This window comes from Acinonyx jubatus, chromosome E3 (genome assembly GCF_027475565.1).
Source record: "Acinonyx jubatus isolate Ajub_Pintada_27869175 chromosome E3, VMU_Ajub_asm_v1.0, whole genome shotgun sequence".
Taxonomy (NCBI): Eukaryota; Metazoa; Chordata; class Mammalia; order Carnivora; family Felidae; genus Acinonyx; species Acinonyx jubatus.
This window is the reverse complement of record NC_069398.1, coordinates 12,660,188-12,677,490: the sequence shown is the minus strand read 5'-3', so window position 1 is coordinate 12,677,490 and position 17,303 is coordinate 12,660,188. Positions and strand designations below refer to the sequence as shown.

General features: G+C 39.9%; 1 protein-coding gene across 1 annotated transcript in view; it reads right to left on the bottom strand.

Moving 5' to 3' along the window:
• Window positions 1-7,214: 7,214 nt before the first annotated feature.
• Window positions 7,215-17,303, bottom strand: part of LOC106970513 (phospholipid-transporting ATPase ABCA3-like) — a 179,733-nt gene continuing 169,644 nt past the window's right edge. Inside the window, 6 exon segments of the mRNA XM_053212893.1 lie at window positions 7,215-7,477; window positions 8,363-8,494; window positions 8,892-8,965; window positions 15,171-15,361; window positions 15,738-15,908; window positions 16,571-16,758. Coding sequence (XP_053068868.1) covers window positions 7,397-7,477; window positions 8,363-8,494; window positions 8,892-8,965; window positions 15,171-15,361; window positions 15,738-15,908; window positions 16,571-16,758 — 837 coding nt within the window. The 3' untranslated portion in view covers window positions 7,215-7,396.

Genomic DNA, 17,303 nt, shown 5'->3' with positions numbered 1-17,303 from the left:
CAGCAGTTTCTTACTTTACACATCATCAAAGGCAAGGAAATTAAGAGCCAAAATGAACTATTGGACCTCATGAAGATAAAAAGCTTCTGCACTGCAAAGGAAACAATCAACAAAACTAAAAGGCAACTGATGGAATGGGAAAAGATATCTGCAAATGACATATTGGATAAAGGGCTAGTACCCAAAATCTACAAAGAACTCACCATACCCCACACCTGAAAAACAAATAATCCAGTGAAGAAATGGGCAGAAGACATGAATAGAAACTTTTCCAAAGAAGACATCCAAATGGCCAATAGACATGAAGCAATGCTCAATGTTACTCCTCAGCAGGGAAATACAAATCAAAGCCACACTGAGATACCACCTCACACAGGTCAGAAAGACTAAAATGAACAAATCAGGCAACTATAGATGCTGGAGAGGATGTGGAGAAATGGGAACCATCTTGCACTGTTGTTGGGAATGCAAACTGGTGCAGCTGCTCTGGAAAACAGTGTGGAGGTTCTTCAAAAAATTAAAAACATAACTACCTTATGACCTAGCAATAGCACTGCTAGGAATTTACCCAAGGGATATATGAGTGCTGATGCATAGGGGTACATGTACCCCAATGTTTATAGAAGCACTTTCAACAATAGCCAAATTATGGAAAGAGCCCAAATGTCCATCAACTGATGAATGGATAAAGAAGATGCGGTTTATATATACAATGGAATACTACTTGGCAATGAGAAAGAAGGAAATCATGCCATTTGTAGCAATGTGAATGGAACTAGAGGGCATTATGCTAAGTGAAATAAGTCATACAAAGACAGATACCATATGTTTTCACTCATATGTGGATCGTGATAAACTTAGCTGAAGACCATGGGGGAAGGTAAGGGGGAAAAAAAGTTACAAACAGGGAGGAAGGGAGACAAACCATAAGAGTCTCTTAAATATAGAGAACAAACTGAGGGTTAAGGGGGGTAGTGGAGAGGGGAATGAGGATGATGGGCATTGAGGAGGGCACTTGTTGGGATGAGCACTGGGTGTTGTATGAAAGCCAATCTGACAATTAATTATATTAAATAAATAAAAATAAAAAATAAATACACAATTAATTAATTTTTAAAACCATGCAAAAAAAAAGACTTTGAAATGAAAATATAATAAAATACAAAAGGCCACTACATTATGATCAAAGAGTCAATCCAGCAAGGAAATATGACATTTATACATATACACACCCATCAAAGAAGCACCAAAATACATAAAACAAATCTTAACAGACCTAAATTGGGAAACTGACAGTAGTATATAGTAGGGGATTTTCACACCCCATGGATAGGTCATCCAGACAGAAAATCCATAAGGTAACATCAGCCTTAAATAACACATTATACCTGATGGACTTAATATATATATACAAAACATTCCATAAAAAAGCAGAATATACATTCTTATCAAATGGACACAGAATATTCTCCAGAATTGATCACATATTAAACCACAAAACTAGTCTCACTAATTCAAGAAAACTGAAATCTTATCAACCTTTTTTTCTAACACAATGATATAAAACTAAAGTCAATTACTAGAAACTAGAAAACTACAAATATGTGGAGATTAAACATGTTACTGATCAGCAACTAGTTCAGAGAAGAAATCAGGGGAGAAATTTAAAAAAATGCAAACAATTATGATACACCAAAATCTATGATATACAGCAAAAGTGGTTTTAAAGGGAAGGTTGGTTTTTTTTTTTTTTTAGCAATTTAGCCCTATCTCAAGAAACAAGAGATGTATCAAATAAACAATCTAATTTTACAACTAAAAGAACTTGAAAAGTATAAACATAGACCAAAGTTACCAGAAAAGAAATAATAAGGATTATAATGGAAATAAATTAGGGACTAAAAAAACAATAGAAAAGATCAATGAAACTAAGAGCTAGTCCTTTGACACAATAAACAAAACTGATAAAACTTTAGCTAGACTCACCAAGAAAAAGAGAGAGAGGGTGCAGATAGAATCGCAAATGAAAGATGAGAATTTACAACTAATACCACAGAAATACAAAGGATCATGAGACCACTATTAAAATTATACATCAACAAACTGAACAACTTAGAAGTAAGTTCCTAGAAATTTATAATCTTCCAAGAGTGAAACATGAAGAAATAGGCAATTCTGAATAGACCAATTATTAGTAAAGGGAATGTAACAGTAATAAAAAAACCTCCCAAAAAACAAAACTCTAGGAGTAGACAGCTTCACTGGTGAATACTAACAAACTATCAAAGAAGAATTAATACTTAACCTTCTCAAACTCCTTCAAAAAAAATGAAGAGGAGGAAACAATTCCAAACTCAGTTAAAAAGGCTAGCATTACTCTGTATCAAAACCAGACAATCACACCACAAAAAATAAAATTACAGGCCAGTATCCCTGATAAATACAGATGTAAAAATACTCAACAAAATATTAACAAACCAGGGGCACCTGGGTGGCTCAGTCAGTTAAGTGTCCAACTTTGGCTCAGGTCATGATCTCACAGTTCATGAATTTGAGCCCCACATTGGGCTCTGTGCTGACAGCTCAGAACCTGGAGCCTGCTTTGGATTCTGTGTCTCTTTCTCTCTCTGCCCCTGCCCAACTTGTGCTCTGTCTCTCTCTCCTTCAAAAATAAATAAAAGTAAAAAAATTTAAATTGTGCATTAAATACTGTTATCCCTTCTTTAAAAAAAACATATATTAACAAATCAAATTCAATAATATATTAAAAGGATCAAATACCATGATCAAGTGGGATTTATTCCAGGGATGCAAGGATGGCTCAACATCTGCAAATCAATATGATATAGCATTAACAAAATAAAAGATAAAAATTATATGATCATCCCAACAGACGCAGAAAAAGCATCTGACAAAATTTAGCATCCATTTGTGATAAAAATTCTCAACAAAGTAAAAACAGAGGAAACATACCTTAACATAATAAAGTCCATTTATGACTAACCCACAGCTAAAATCATATTAATGGTGAAAAGCTGAAAGCTAAGATCAGGAACAAAACAAGGCTGTCCACTAGCCCCACTTTTATTCATTCAGCATAGCTTTGCAATTCTTAGCCACAGCAATCAGACAAGAAAAAGAAATAAAAGGTATCCAAATTTGAAAGAAAGAAGTAAAACTGTTTGCCATATATAAAAAATCCTAAAGACCCTACTAAAACAGAAAAAAGGAATTCAATAAAGTTGCAGGATACAAAATTAATATACACAAATATATGAATTTCTATACATTGACAATAAACAATAAGAGAAAAATTATGAAAATAATCCCATTTACAGCTGCACCAGAAAAAAATAATAAGATACCTAGGAATAAATTTAACCATGGAGGTGAAAGACCTGCATACTGAACTCTATAATACATTGTTGGAAAAAAAATGGAGAAGACACAGATAAATGGAACGATTATTCCATGCTCATGGATTGTTAGAATTAAGAGTTAAAATGTCCATTTTACCAAAAGCAATCTACAGATTCAAAGTAATCCCTATCAAAATTCCAATGACATTTTTTTAAATAAAACTAGAATAATTCTAAAATTTATATGGAACCACAAAGACCTTGAATAGCCAAAACAATCTTGAGAAAGAAGAACAAAGCTAACAGGTATCATGCTCTCTGATTTCAAAGTATACTTCCAAGCTATAATAATCAGAACAGTATGGTATTGGCATAAAAACAAAAAAATAAATAAATAAATAAAAATAAAATAAATAAAAAATAAATAAATCAATGGAAAATAATAGCAAGCTCCTTAATAAATCCATGCATACATGGCAATTAACTTATAACAAAGGAGGTAAGAATATACAATGTCAAAAGGACAGTCTCTTCAGCAAATGTTGAGAAAACTGAACAGCTACACGCAAAAAAAATGCAATTGGATCACTATCTTACCCCATATGCAAAACAAACTCAAAATGGATGAAAGATTTGAATGTAAGGCCTGCCTGAAACCATAAAACTCCTAGGACAAAACAGGCAATAAGGCTCCTTCACAATGGTCCTACCAATATTTTTTTTGGATCTGACTCCAAAGGCCAACTGGATGTCTTCTTTGGAGAAATGTCTGTTCATGTCACGCTTTGACAGAAGAAAACTAAGACAACGTGAGCTTCCTGCAGCACTTAACTTCCATACCCCTTCTCTCTATTTATTGAACACTTACTGTGTTCTGTCAGTTGAAATAGTCTAGTCACCCTGAGAGATGGGTACGTGTAATATCCAGGTTCTTTCAGACAAGGAAACCCAGGCTTAAGTCAAAGTTTACCTTGCGTCATTGCTATAATCTGACTGTCTGGGTCCTCCCCTCCTCTTATGTTGAAATCCAGACCCGGATTCTTATGTTGAAATCCAGACCCGGATGTGATGGTATCAGGATGAGGGACATTGGGCACGTGATGAGGCCATGAGGATGGAGCCCCGATCAATGGGATTAGTGCCCATATTATAAGACAGGGCCCCAGAGAGCTCCCCTGCTCCCAGAAATCAGGCTCTCACCACACACTGAATCTCACGGACCTCTGAGCTGAGACTTCCCAGCCTCCAGAACTGTGAGAAATACATTTGGGTGGCCCAGCCCATGGTAGGTATTCTATTACAGCAGCCCCAGCTGACTGGGACAGTCACACAGCAAGTCAATTCTGGACACCCCAGCCCTAGACCCAAAACATGTGCCTCCAGACCCCTGGCTTTCAAATACTGAAGGCAACCAAAATAAAATTCTGTTTGTTTAATGTGTTCCCATTAGCTTCTCTGTGTGTCTTGGGGTCCAGAGAAGTGTCTCCTACGTCATGTGCTTGTTTTGGCACTTTCTCCTCCCTGGGAAGTCCGGGATGCATTCCCCAGAGCAGGGGCACTTGGAGAGGAAAAGGAAGGGAGTGAGGTCCAGTGAGGGACATGCAAAACTACAGGATGGAGGGTCAACGCTGGGTGTGGTGGCGAGCGATGTTAGCGAGGTACGGGGAATATTATAATACATATGTTACATACAACGGGCTTTGGAGGGGGCAGAAAGGGTTGTGGAGGGTTCCAGTGTATTGGGGCTTTTGGGGTGTTAGATGATTCGCACTTTCCGGCTCTGCACTCAACAGTGCGGCCAGGGGATGGGCCTTCGGGGAAGTCCAGGAAGCCCACCCTCCGCCTCCCCGGGGAAATCTGGGGAGAAGACACCACCAGGCGGGGTGGTCCCCCATTCACCGCTCGGGCCTCGAAACCGCCACTGCTGCACCTGCGCCTCCGCCGCTGAGGGACGCGGGTCACCGGGCGCGGCGCCTCCTCCCAACGCCTTCGCCAACCGCCCAGCTGCCTGCCGGCCCCGCGAGCAGGTCAGCGACCACAGACTCTACCTCGCGCATGCGCGCGCGCACCCAGTCCCCCAGCCTCCCCCCTCCTCCCTGTAGCCCCGCCACCTGGCCCGCACTCGCCTCCCTGCCCCTGCGCGCTCTGGACCCTCCGCCCGGGACCCCTTAGAGTGTGGGGCCCCACCCAGCACTGCCCGAGGCCCCCAGACCCCGAGGGCCCTACCTCGCGGCCCGTGCGCTTGCCCCCAGGCTCTCTGCCTCTAGACCCCGCTGGACCACCCCACCACCCTCCGACTCTCGCGGGCTCCCCTCTCCCTCAAGTGTCATGGTCACCTCAGCGGGCCAGTAGCTCGTGGCAGGAAGTTGGGAGAGATTCAGTGGCCGCCCTCTAGGGTCTGTGGGCGGCAGCAGAGAACTTGCAGAGGTTCCCCCCACTCGGGGGCCCGCAAGCCTGCTGCGGGGGCCACTCGCAGCCCCCGACGTGGGGCGACTCTGGCGTAAGGCGCGCGGTCCTCGAGTCCAGCTCCCCAGCGAGCGCCGCCTGCGCCTCGACACGTGGGCGCTCTGCGCGTTGTGACTCCCACGGCGTCCTCTCCACGCGCTTCCCCGACCCGCCAGCCACTCAGGGGGCCCCACGTCCCGACCTCTCTCCTGCTCCACAGATTCGTCAGTGGTCGCTTCTCTTGGCGGACCCCACCCCAATACCCACCTTCGGTGTAGCTTAAGCGTTGCCAGGCAGGTTCTGAATTCTGCCAGAGGCTAATCTCTTCCCTACCCCGCCGGGGATCGGGTTCTGGCCTCTAGGCAGCAAATGGAATTGGGTTCTTGAACTGTCAGGTTAAGCTTGGTCAGGAGAGGGTGCTGGCGGGACGCTACAGGACCAAAGGCTGCTGCTCCAGGTTCAGTGTTTTCTCTTGATTGTTGCTCTCCCCTTGCTGTCAGCAGCAGGTGTGGAGGACATTTCTGGGCATTCACCCTGTACCTCCCCCGACCCCCATTAACCGTGGATTCTCAGTGACTCCGGCAGGTGCCCCTGCCTAGCACCAGCCTGCCAACAACCACAGAAAAGAGTTTCCTGCTTGCTAGATCCAGCCACAGTTCCTTGCTGGCTAGCCGAGGCAGCCTGTAACTATGGGGTGTTTCCTGTTTGCTCAGCAGGTTTGGAACAGCCTTGACCCAGGGCCAAGAAACTTCTCCACCATCAAGTGAGCCCCAAGTTCACCTTCTCCAAGAATATCTGAATCCCAGCCTTGGGGAAGGGTCCTCTTCCAAGTTTGTTTCTTCCTTGGATATTTTCCCTCATCCATAGTGTATCCTTTGGAGTTCCCTGTACCTCCTATAGCTAACCCCCTGCTATAATTAATCATTCTTTTAACTTTCCCTGTTCAAATTGCTGTGTGGTTTCCTGACTCCAAGTGGGGATACTGACGAACGCTCCTGCTTACTTGCTGGGTGACCCTGGGTAAATCCCTTAACCCCTCTGCCTCTCCCATGTACAGTGAGGATAATAATAGCTGCAATACCTAGCCCAGAGTTTTGTAGTGGGATTAAACAATGCAATGCATGTAAAGTGCTTAGTAGAGGAACTGACATAATTTGTTCGTTTCTTGCTGGAAGATAAGAGGTGAATTGGATCATAGGGACAGTGAAGAGACCACCACACTCAAGGAATTTTAAAAAGAGTCATTAATTATGCCAACTGTGAGACTAGATGCAAGTAAGACCTTAATAAAATGAGTTCCCCCTCCTCTTTTAAAGTTTGCCAGCCTGCAAATTTTGCGATTACTGATATCACTGGTGATGTATGGCGCGTACGGGAGTGGAACCCACAGAAAGTTATACCTAAAAACAATTAGCTTTTGGGTATAATTTTATTACTCACAAATATCCAACTAAGAATATATAAACCTTGAACAAACCATCCTAAAGTAGAGCAGCTTCATGGATTCTTTCTATCTTGCAACTGGACAACAATCATCTCTTGTCTGCTCATCTGCCTGTGAATCTTGAGAGTTGCTAGATTTCTCACATGGCTTATGGGGGACTCCATGTGGCCAAACAAGAATCTGAGGAAGAGCTCTGTATATCATTCTTCACTTCATTTCTTCTTCTTTTCTTCTTAATCAGAGGTGGGACAAGAATAGAAAAGAAAATAGTATTTTTTAAATAATGGTTTTGCTTTCTGTTCTTGGACTCTAAATGTTATGGTACAAAGATTCTCTTGCAAATGAAGAATCTTGGTTTGAGTTTTGGAAATAATAACCCCACACACCCCTACCCCTTAAAATTTGATACTGATTTTAATTAGATCCTTTTTGGTATAAAATTGTGTGTGGGTGAGGGGTGCCTAGGTGGCTCAGTGAGTTAAGTCTCTGACTCTTGATTGTGGCTTGGGTCATGATTTCATGGTCGTGAGACTGAGCCCCACATCTGATTCCGCACTGGGCATGGAGACTGCTTAAGATTCCCTCTCCCTCTCCCTTTGCCCTCAAAAAATAGTGTGTGTGTGTGTGTGTGTGTGTGTGTGTGTGTGTGTGTGTGTGTGTGTCTTTGTGTGTGTGTGTATCCATGGGAAAAATGGTTTGATACATACTTAATGTTCCTCTTAACCACAACTCAAGTACTGAAACAATCCTTTTGCTTTTCAAGCTGTCCCATTTGACAGCACCATTTTTTTTGGATGTTTCTGTTTAAACATTCAGGATGCTCAAGAATATGTCCTTTTCCTACCCTGATTAATGCTGCTCTTTTGTATTTCTAGGAAAACAAACATTTCACCAAATGTCTTTAGATTTGCGCATGCTGGATACACAAGCCACCCATGTAAATTTACAGAAGAGTGACATATGTATGTTATTCTTTGGAGGACTCTTTATTATGTAAATACATTTATGCCAAGATATACACACCCATAGTAATGCCCCTCTATGTGTCCAGTAATAGACAGAGTAGTCTAAGGAAGACATAAGGGTCACTGTTTGGGAGTAAATCTCATGGTACCTTTTCTTGATAATCACCTTCTGTGTTCTCTGGGTTAGCAAAGATCAGGAAGACTTGTTCCAGTGTTATCTGACTGATGGAGTAGGCTTCTAAATTGAATTTCTCTTTAGCTTCCTCCAAAGTACCAAACACCTTTAGCAACAACAGCAGTAAAAAAGTGCAGTTACCATTGCAGGCCTCCCCTCCAGCCTCCAACCCAGCTGAGCATCTCCTGCCCGTCCTCCAAGTCCTGCCAAGTTCATGTTGGAGGACAAAAGGGGAAGATGAGAAAATGAACAGATAATTGAGAATCTGCAAGGAAGCACTTCTCTGTCCCTATTATCTTCTTAGACATGACAAATAATGGGATTTAAGAAAGAAAAATCAATTAAACTCTAGGGGCCTTTGAAAAATAACATACTTTAGGGAATTTTTCTGCTCCTCATACAATGTCAGCCTCCCATTACATATGCTTGGATATCAGATACTTCCCCCATCAGAAGCGCTTTCTTAACATGTAATGTTAGAAGAGCATGGTTTCTACATTCACCTTTCCCCAGCTGTTGTCCTTGCTGGGAATGTAGTAGTTTAGGATCCCTTGATTCTTATGCTTTAATACACTACCTAAGAAATGAAAGCAAGATAGATAATCTTAACAGATACCATTTTTAATTTCCAAAATATTGCTATATCAACTTCATTATACACAATTGTTAATACAAAAAAATGACATGGTCAAATAACCCACTCTCTTTGGTACACATGACATGGTTAATTCCTTTCAGATTTATTCCTGATGAATAGCCTTATTATGTGGAGTTCATAGCAATTACTAAAGGTATGCTTTCAGGTACAGTAAAGTTGTCAGCTCACATGCCCCATGTTCAAAACCTGAGCCTCCTCAAATTCTAAAGTTACAACAAGACTTTATTCCTGAACATAGTGCTGAGAATATGATGAGCTGGCTGGATTTTCACTCTGGTTGTGTGGATATGTATGCATGTACAGTGTGCTTGGTGGGGAGGAGAGGAGGACAATGCCTCCTCACTATTCGCATGATCACATGCCCCATGAAAATCAAAATCATGCCTATAGATTACCAAAGTCAGCCTGTATGTTCTGTGTGTTCTTACCCACTGGTGGAATGACAGGGAAAAGGGTGGTATCCATTTCTAATGGGAACAAACATTTACGCTCATCAGTGCACATTTGCAGGTTGATGAAAATTGGATTAACTGGGTTTAAAATGTTTTAAAGTAAAAAATACATGTTCATAATGGTGAGATTTTTTAATGCGAATTTAAAAAAAATTTTTTTTAACAGTTTTTTTAAATTTATTTTTGAGACAGAGAGAGACAGAGCATGAATGGGGGAGGGGCAGAGAGAGAAGGAGACACAGAATCGGAAGCAGGCTCCAGGCTCCGAGCCATCAGCCCAGAGCCCGACGCGGGGCTCAAACTCACGGACCGTGAGATGGTGACCCGAGCCGAAGTCGGACGCTCAACCGACTGAGCCACCCAGGCGCCCCTTTAATGCGAATTTTAATGCATGTATTGTCTCCATGGTCATGTACAGCTCTTTTTTGTGTGTGAAATATTTGAAACATGGAGTTTAATGAATTACTCAAAGCAAACACTGGTGAAATCATCTCATTTAGGCCAAGTAATAGTAACACAGAAACTCCCATGTGCCACTTCTCAGCCTCTATCCCCCATAAAAGGTCACCAATACCTTCGTTGTTATTGTGGATATTTCCTTTCCTAAGTGTTTTTACCTGTGCATACACCTCTAAAAATTGAGGTAGAGTTTTCCTACCTTTGAAGCTTATGTGAATGGAATCATCTGATATATATATTTTTTTTCTGCTTCTTTCACTAAATGTTGTGAGATTCATTCGTGTGGTTGCATATAGCTATAATTCATTTTCCTCTGTAAATAGTAATCCGGTATATGAATATTCCGCAGTTTGTTTTCCATTAGGCTACTGATAGACATACAGATTGTCTGACTATTGTGAATATTGCCGACTTAAGTATTATTTTACTTATCTCCTTGTTACAGGTGGATGCAAGTATCTAAAGTGTAGCTGTAGGTAGAATTGTTGGGCCATAGCTTTTTTAAAAACTGGAAAGAGTGTCACTTGCACTCTTCCTACAAGAAAGCTGGAAAAATTGGAAATAATGTTTTTTCTTGAACCCATCAGTTTTATGATAGGGCAAACTCAGAGCAACCTGTGTCTGGGGAGAGACAGGCATCTACAGAGAGGATTAGGGCCAGAGCATTTGTTTGTGCAAGGCAGACACTGCCAGATGATAGAAGCTGAATTTAAAAAACGGAATAAGTAGCTAAAGATCAAGTGTGGGACAGCAAGAGAATTAAGAAGCCCACTCTTTCATTTTTAACTTCTCTGATTTAGTTTTTTTTAGTAGTGCTTCTTACACACATTAGAGAACTGGATTTTGCTTATGAGCCACGCTGAATTTTTTTTTTCATTTCATGCAGGAATTAAGTCTATTTATATATGCTGAAAGCAACAGTATGTTTAATTGTGGTCCTCCTATATAATTTTTAAAATTATATATATATACAGATAAATGCATAAATATAAATACAAATGTAAATATACAAAATACATGTGTGTATGTACTTCACCTTGTGGTTGGTTCTTTTTATTCTTACTGTTATATGGGTGATATATTTTGTTCTTATGGTTAACTTCATACTAATGTCTTTTCCTAATACCCATAAATAGTCCCTTCTTTTCAAGACAGTGGTATAAACATTCAGTGCTCACCAGTAGTTCCTATGCAGAAACTTCTCCAATTGTTCCTTAGTCGATACGAAATTTTTGTTTGTATGGTCTTCAGGGAGAACCACTGGGGACAATATCTCCTGAATACCTATTTGTTTATAACTCTTTTTGAATTTTATTCTTGAAGATCATTTTGGCTGCATGTGAAAACTACAGGTTGTATTTTTCTTAGCATAAAATGTTTTATCACAAAGCCTGAGATCAGTCTAATTTTCTTTCCCTTATAAACTTTCCTTCTTTCCCTTATCTTTTTACCTGGAATCCAAAGGTCAACCACCTTTATTATTAAAATACAATAGTTACATTGGAATACTCCTTGGTGTTGATGATATTGAGTCAATTTTTCAGGTTGTCCTTTTTAGTAAGCAGGTTTGTCTCATCTTAGGAAATTTTCTTGAATGATAGTTTTTAGTATTTATTCCATTTTATGGCTTTCCTTTTCTTCTTTGTGGACTAATTTCATATTGTGTTGGATGGTCCTTGCCTTGCCTCTCTCTTACTTTCACATGCTTAACTATGTTTCTGTTTGATGGTTTTCTGTTTTTCTCCTTTCCAATACCGTTCCCTTGTGCTTTCTGTGTGGTTTATTTGCTCTTGATAGTTAAGTATTTCTGAAATATTTACTTAGAGTATTCTCTCCAGTGAGGTCAGCTGTCTTTATATATCCCCTTGTTGTCTAGCCATCTAATCTTCTTGCCCTTTCAATTCTCATTTAGGATTTTCTTACATACCATCTATTCCCTTCTTAATTCTGTAAGCTCATATTGACATATTAGATACTAGTTTCATCTGCTTTGTAGCCTTACAGCTCTGCTGTTCTTTCAATCTCTGTAGGTTATTTTCTTTTATCCTCTTTTATGATATTTTTCTGTGGGAATCAATTTTAATCTTTTCAATCATTTATATTTAAATGAGGTTAATTTTCTTATAGCTTTAGTAGGTGTTTCCTATGTAGAAGGTAGGGTAGGACAGAATATTTTCTTAGCTTTAGAGTCCTCTTTTGAAGGGTTCCTTCTAAGAGTCTTCTGGGATTTATCAAGTAGGCCTTCCTCTGGTACTCTCTGATATCTGCCTCCTGTGGGTCTCTCTCCACTCCAAGCTTAAATTTGAGATCCTTTCCTCCAGAAAGGATATCTGCTTGCTTCTACTTGGAATCAGAGGATGCTACTTTGATGAGGGAGCTTGGGGCAAGCTGAGGGCAAAATGTAGGCTGGCATCCCCTGCCACCCCCCCCCCCCCAACAAGTGGAATATGTGTGATATTCCTTGGACACTCCTGGTTACCCAAAAACAAAGGAAAGGGGTTTAAGTGCTTGCCACAGTAATATGGGAAACTAAGGCAAATGAAAAATTAAGTTCTTTACTGCTTGTAGCCCATTGACAAGTCCTTGAAACAGAGTGACCTCCTTCTAGGAGCTTAGCTGCCTCGATGATGACAGTTTGCTGGGGCAAAAGAGAACATTAGCTTAACAATATCCCAACCTTAAGGATCCTGAAAGTCTACTTCCTTTATCTCAACTGCCCCAACATATATGCTGACAATCATACTCCAAGCTTACGGCCCCCCGATATACTTCTGAAGGGTCTCAAGACTGAGGTTTTGTTAAATGGTAATAAATGATGTTTCCCTAGCAACAGCTAGCCCCTCAAGGTCCTGGAAACCTTGCTTCCAGAATTCTTCCAGAGACTTACTCTATCCCTGACTCCCTCCCAACCTGAGGGTGTATAATGAGTTACCCATCAGGACTCCAGTGCAGCTCTTTCTGCCCATGGGTTCTGTCCCCATGCTTTAATGAAATCACCTTTTTGCACCAAAGATGTCTTCAAGAAGTTTTTCTTGGCCATTGGATCCAGACCCCATGAACCAAAGCTTCATCATAACTGACCAACCCACTTGTGGCTGTCTCTGGATGAGCTTCCCAACCCTGACGAGGGTCCAGAGCTTCATCAATGATCCCAGTGCCAAGATGGCACTTGCTTCCACAATTCGCATTTTCTAACTGCTCACTGTTTCTTTTATTTGTTTTCTCCTTTTTTCTTATTTTCTGGTTGTTAAAATTTTTTTCCCAATTTTGCTTGTAAGACAATTATTGTATTTAAGATGTATTTGTTTAAATTTTTACCAATTTCTAGGTTATTTTACCAGGAGCACTTTTCAGAATATATAAGCTAACATACTGTAGAAATCATCTTTGCCTTAAAAAAACCACATGGTCATTTAAATTTACTCAGGATTATGCAGAATCATTTACCCTAGATATCTGATTATTGTGGCAAATCCTCTTTAGAGTATACATTCTAGATGACTTTTGCTTGCAATATTTATTTCTTCTTTTTAAAAATCAAAATTTAGGTATAGATGCCATGTCAATTCCTTTTTGATTCTGTCATATTTGAATAGGTATTTGCTCTAGCATAATGTAAGAAAGAACAGGGCAACAACCACCTTACAGTTGAGAAAATGCCTCAAACCCACATTTCCATTAAAGCTCTTGTGTCCACATCCTTGAAAATAGGTCTTGGGTCAGTGTTTAGTGTCCTTCCTTCAAGAAGAGCTAGGACAGCACACAGTAGTGAGCTTTTCTGGTCACAGCTTCTCTCATGGTAATTTATCACATGAAATAGAAGTTTGATAGAGTAGTACTCAAAAATATGTGAATGAATGCATTAAGTGAGTATTAAACTTCTTTCTTAATGGACGCATCCATCTGCATGTGTCCTATGCACATCATAATCACTATGGCCAACACTGAGGTAATTACTTTCCCATACATCTATTCTCCACATCTCCACTTCCATTCATTTCTTATCTATTTTCTTTTTTTTAAGTTTACTTATTTATTTGGGGGGGAGGGGCAGAGAGAGAAGGAGAGAGAGAGAGAGAGAGAGAGAGAGAGAGAGAGAGAGAGAGAGAGAGAGAGAATCCTAAGCAGGCTCCACACTGTCAGCACGGAGCCTGACACAGGCTTTGAATCCAGGAACTGTGAGATCATGACCTGAGCTGAAATCAAGGGTCAGATGCTTAACCGACTGAGCCTCCCAGGCACCCTTCTTATCTATTTTCTGATATTTATTCCTACTGTGTAATCAATCATGCTCTTTTCCATTGCCTGAAAGATAAACTTATAACTCCTCAGCCTGACACACAGTGGGAAATTCTCTGATATTTTACTCACCCTCACAAAGTGGAGTAAGATGAAAAACCAGAATTATTAAAATCTTTTCCATGCCTCTGCTTTATGTTTAAGAAAGAGAGGTAAAGGGGCACCTGGATGGCTCAGTCAGTTAAGTGTCCAGCTTCAGCTCAGGTCATGATCTCATCGTTCATGAGTTTGAGCCCCGCATCGGGTTCTGGGCTGACAGCTCAGAGCCTGGAGCCTGCTTCAGATTCTGTGGTCTCTCTCTCTCTCTCTGCCCCTCCCCCATTCATGCTCTGTCTTTCTCTCTCAAAAAATAAATAAACATTAAAAAAAAAAAAGAAAGAGAGGTAAAGGACAGAAGGAAATAGTTGCTGTCTCTGGTATTGTACCATATAGGCAGAGAGATGCTTGTTGCATTTAGCAGCAGAAGCAGAACTAATCTTGAGAGAAGAGAAAAACTTAGTGTTTCTTGTTTGCATTTCTATATCACATCCTGGCTGAGATATCAAAAGATTGGGATACATGCTTAGTTAGAATAAAAAGCCTTAAGACTTTGCAAAAGTAATATGTGAAAATGAGCATTGTACTTGAAAATATGACTTTAGTGGTATAATTTATATTGATAGCACAAATCCAAAACTGCCTTATTACAATGATACAAGAGATTAGTGAGAACCTTTTTATATGTGTGTGAAAAAATATGTATTGTAATGCTAAAGTTATAGAAAGAAGGATCCCAAAAGGAATTCAGTATGGAAGGTCAATAAATATCAATATCCCACAGGAAACACTTACTGAAGACATAAAACATATGGATGATGAAACAATAAAACCATGATTTAACACATCTTTATAAAAGTTAGCCTAACCTAGTTTACCTGGGAATGTCATTGTGATGAAAAATTTTAAATCATTCAGTTTATCCTCCTGTGCATCAATCTTGACCTTGATCTTCAGGACGTAAATGTTGCCAAACTTGCTTTTGAGGTGCTGAGGGCTACCCAGGCACATGAACTTTCCCTCCACCATGATGGCCAGCCTGGTACAGAAGGCGTCACATTCCTCCATTCTAGCAAAACATGATACCATAAAAAATTCTTGTTTTGGAGGACATTCTGTAGTTCAAACAGAGCCAGGATTTGTGACTCTATTTTCAATGTGAAATGGAATTTGGTAATCATAAAGATTATAGTTGGGAAGTGAAAAATTTTCAAACAATTAGTAGAGTACAAATCCTCAAACACAGCATCTCTTAAACTTCCTGCTCTTTCCCCACTCTTAATTATTTAACTCAGTGAGTATTTTTGGCCACTCTATTCATTAGGATTAAGGAGGAACTCACATACACTAAAATTTATTGTCAATATTCCTAGCCCCAAATAATTCTTGCTTATAGTCAGTATAGTACTTGCCAACCCTCGTTCAAGCCTCCAAATGAGCCACACCTATGGGAAGTTATAATGATGGCTTTGCCACTTTCACGTGTCCATGTCACAGCATCCCAGAGCAGGCGTCGGGCTCCAGGGTCCATGCCAGTTGATGGCTCATCTAGCAAAATGACTGAGGTATTTCCCATTAGGGCAATAGCAGTACTCAGCCTACGTTTGGTTCCTCCACTTTATGGTCATAGAAGGAAAGAAAATTTAGAAGAAAGGGAGGTTATACAAATTAGTTATTTATAGGAAATAGCACAAACATATCAACAAACATTTAACATGAAATTGCACAATGTTGATTAGTTTTACTTCAATAAGTTAGGTCCAGTACAGGTGTATATATCAAATAATTTTCATTTGAAATGTAGATGAGTGACTTCTATGTAACTGATTTTAGCCACATTATCAGTGACATTTATTTAGTTGTGCTTAGGGTACCATGATTTCCCAAGTATATGAATCTCCCATAATTCAAAGGGCCTAGATTTCTTCTTTCTTGGGAGACAAAGAACTATTTGGACACTAGGACGAATAGTATACCTTTGTGATAATAGATAATATATTGAGGAAACATCTCTTTTGAGATTTAGAGGCTATAGTTCAAATTTAACCAGGATTTTAGTTTCATCTCTGCAAAAGAAAGACATGGAACTACACTGATTTATCTTAATTGCTATTATCTGATATTAGCAACTCATGAGATAGTTTCACAATTAGATAATACTGTTACAGAGGGACTTGGGTAGAGCTGTGCACATTTATTTCAAACATCAGAGACATAGGGAGGCATCTCCACATTATAACAGCTGCAACAAAAAGATCCTAATAATGAAATAACTCACCTGTAGGTTATGATAAGCTTGTCAGCATGGAGTTCCAGTTGCATTGAATTCAACCATCTATTCACATACAGCTGAATCTGGGGCTCAGAGATTCCCCATAACCTGGCATACATGATCATTATTTCCCGACCAGTCATGTATTCCAGCAATGCTTCAGACTGAGGACAATAGCCAACTCTCGATTTCACCTGATTAAGAGAATTGCCTTAATAAGGACCCAAGTCATCTATCCCACTGAGTGTCCCTGGATGAGACAGAAGACTACAGTCCTCCAGGCCATGTCTCTAAGAGTCCTACCAAGAATTTTTCTTTTCTAAATGCTACACAATGATGGCCACTGGATCTGTTGTAATAAGTTGGAATAAAAGATTCCTTAGTTCAGTTTTAATGATATTAGCAATGAGAAAGTTAGAAATAAAGTCTCAGAGCCCAGTGAATTTGGAATTTTAGAGTATGAGATACTCCCCTCATTAATAAGAAACTCTAATGGGCATGGCCACCATGGAAGTTTTTGCATTGCACAACCTGCACAGTCATGTCTAGATCTTGTTTCACAGTAAGACTGAACCAGAAGCAAAGCCTTATCCCACTCTCACAAACAGAATGCAATGAATGTTGCTTTGCCAATTAACCAATCCTTTTATGGATTTGCATTCAGATGCAAATAGGTATTCAGAGGAAAAGATAATAAAATTTTATTTTATTTATTTTTATAATTGTTTTTTAAAAATAT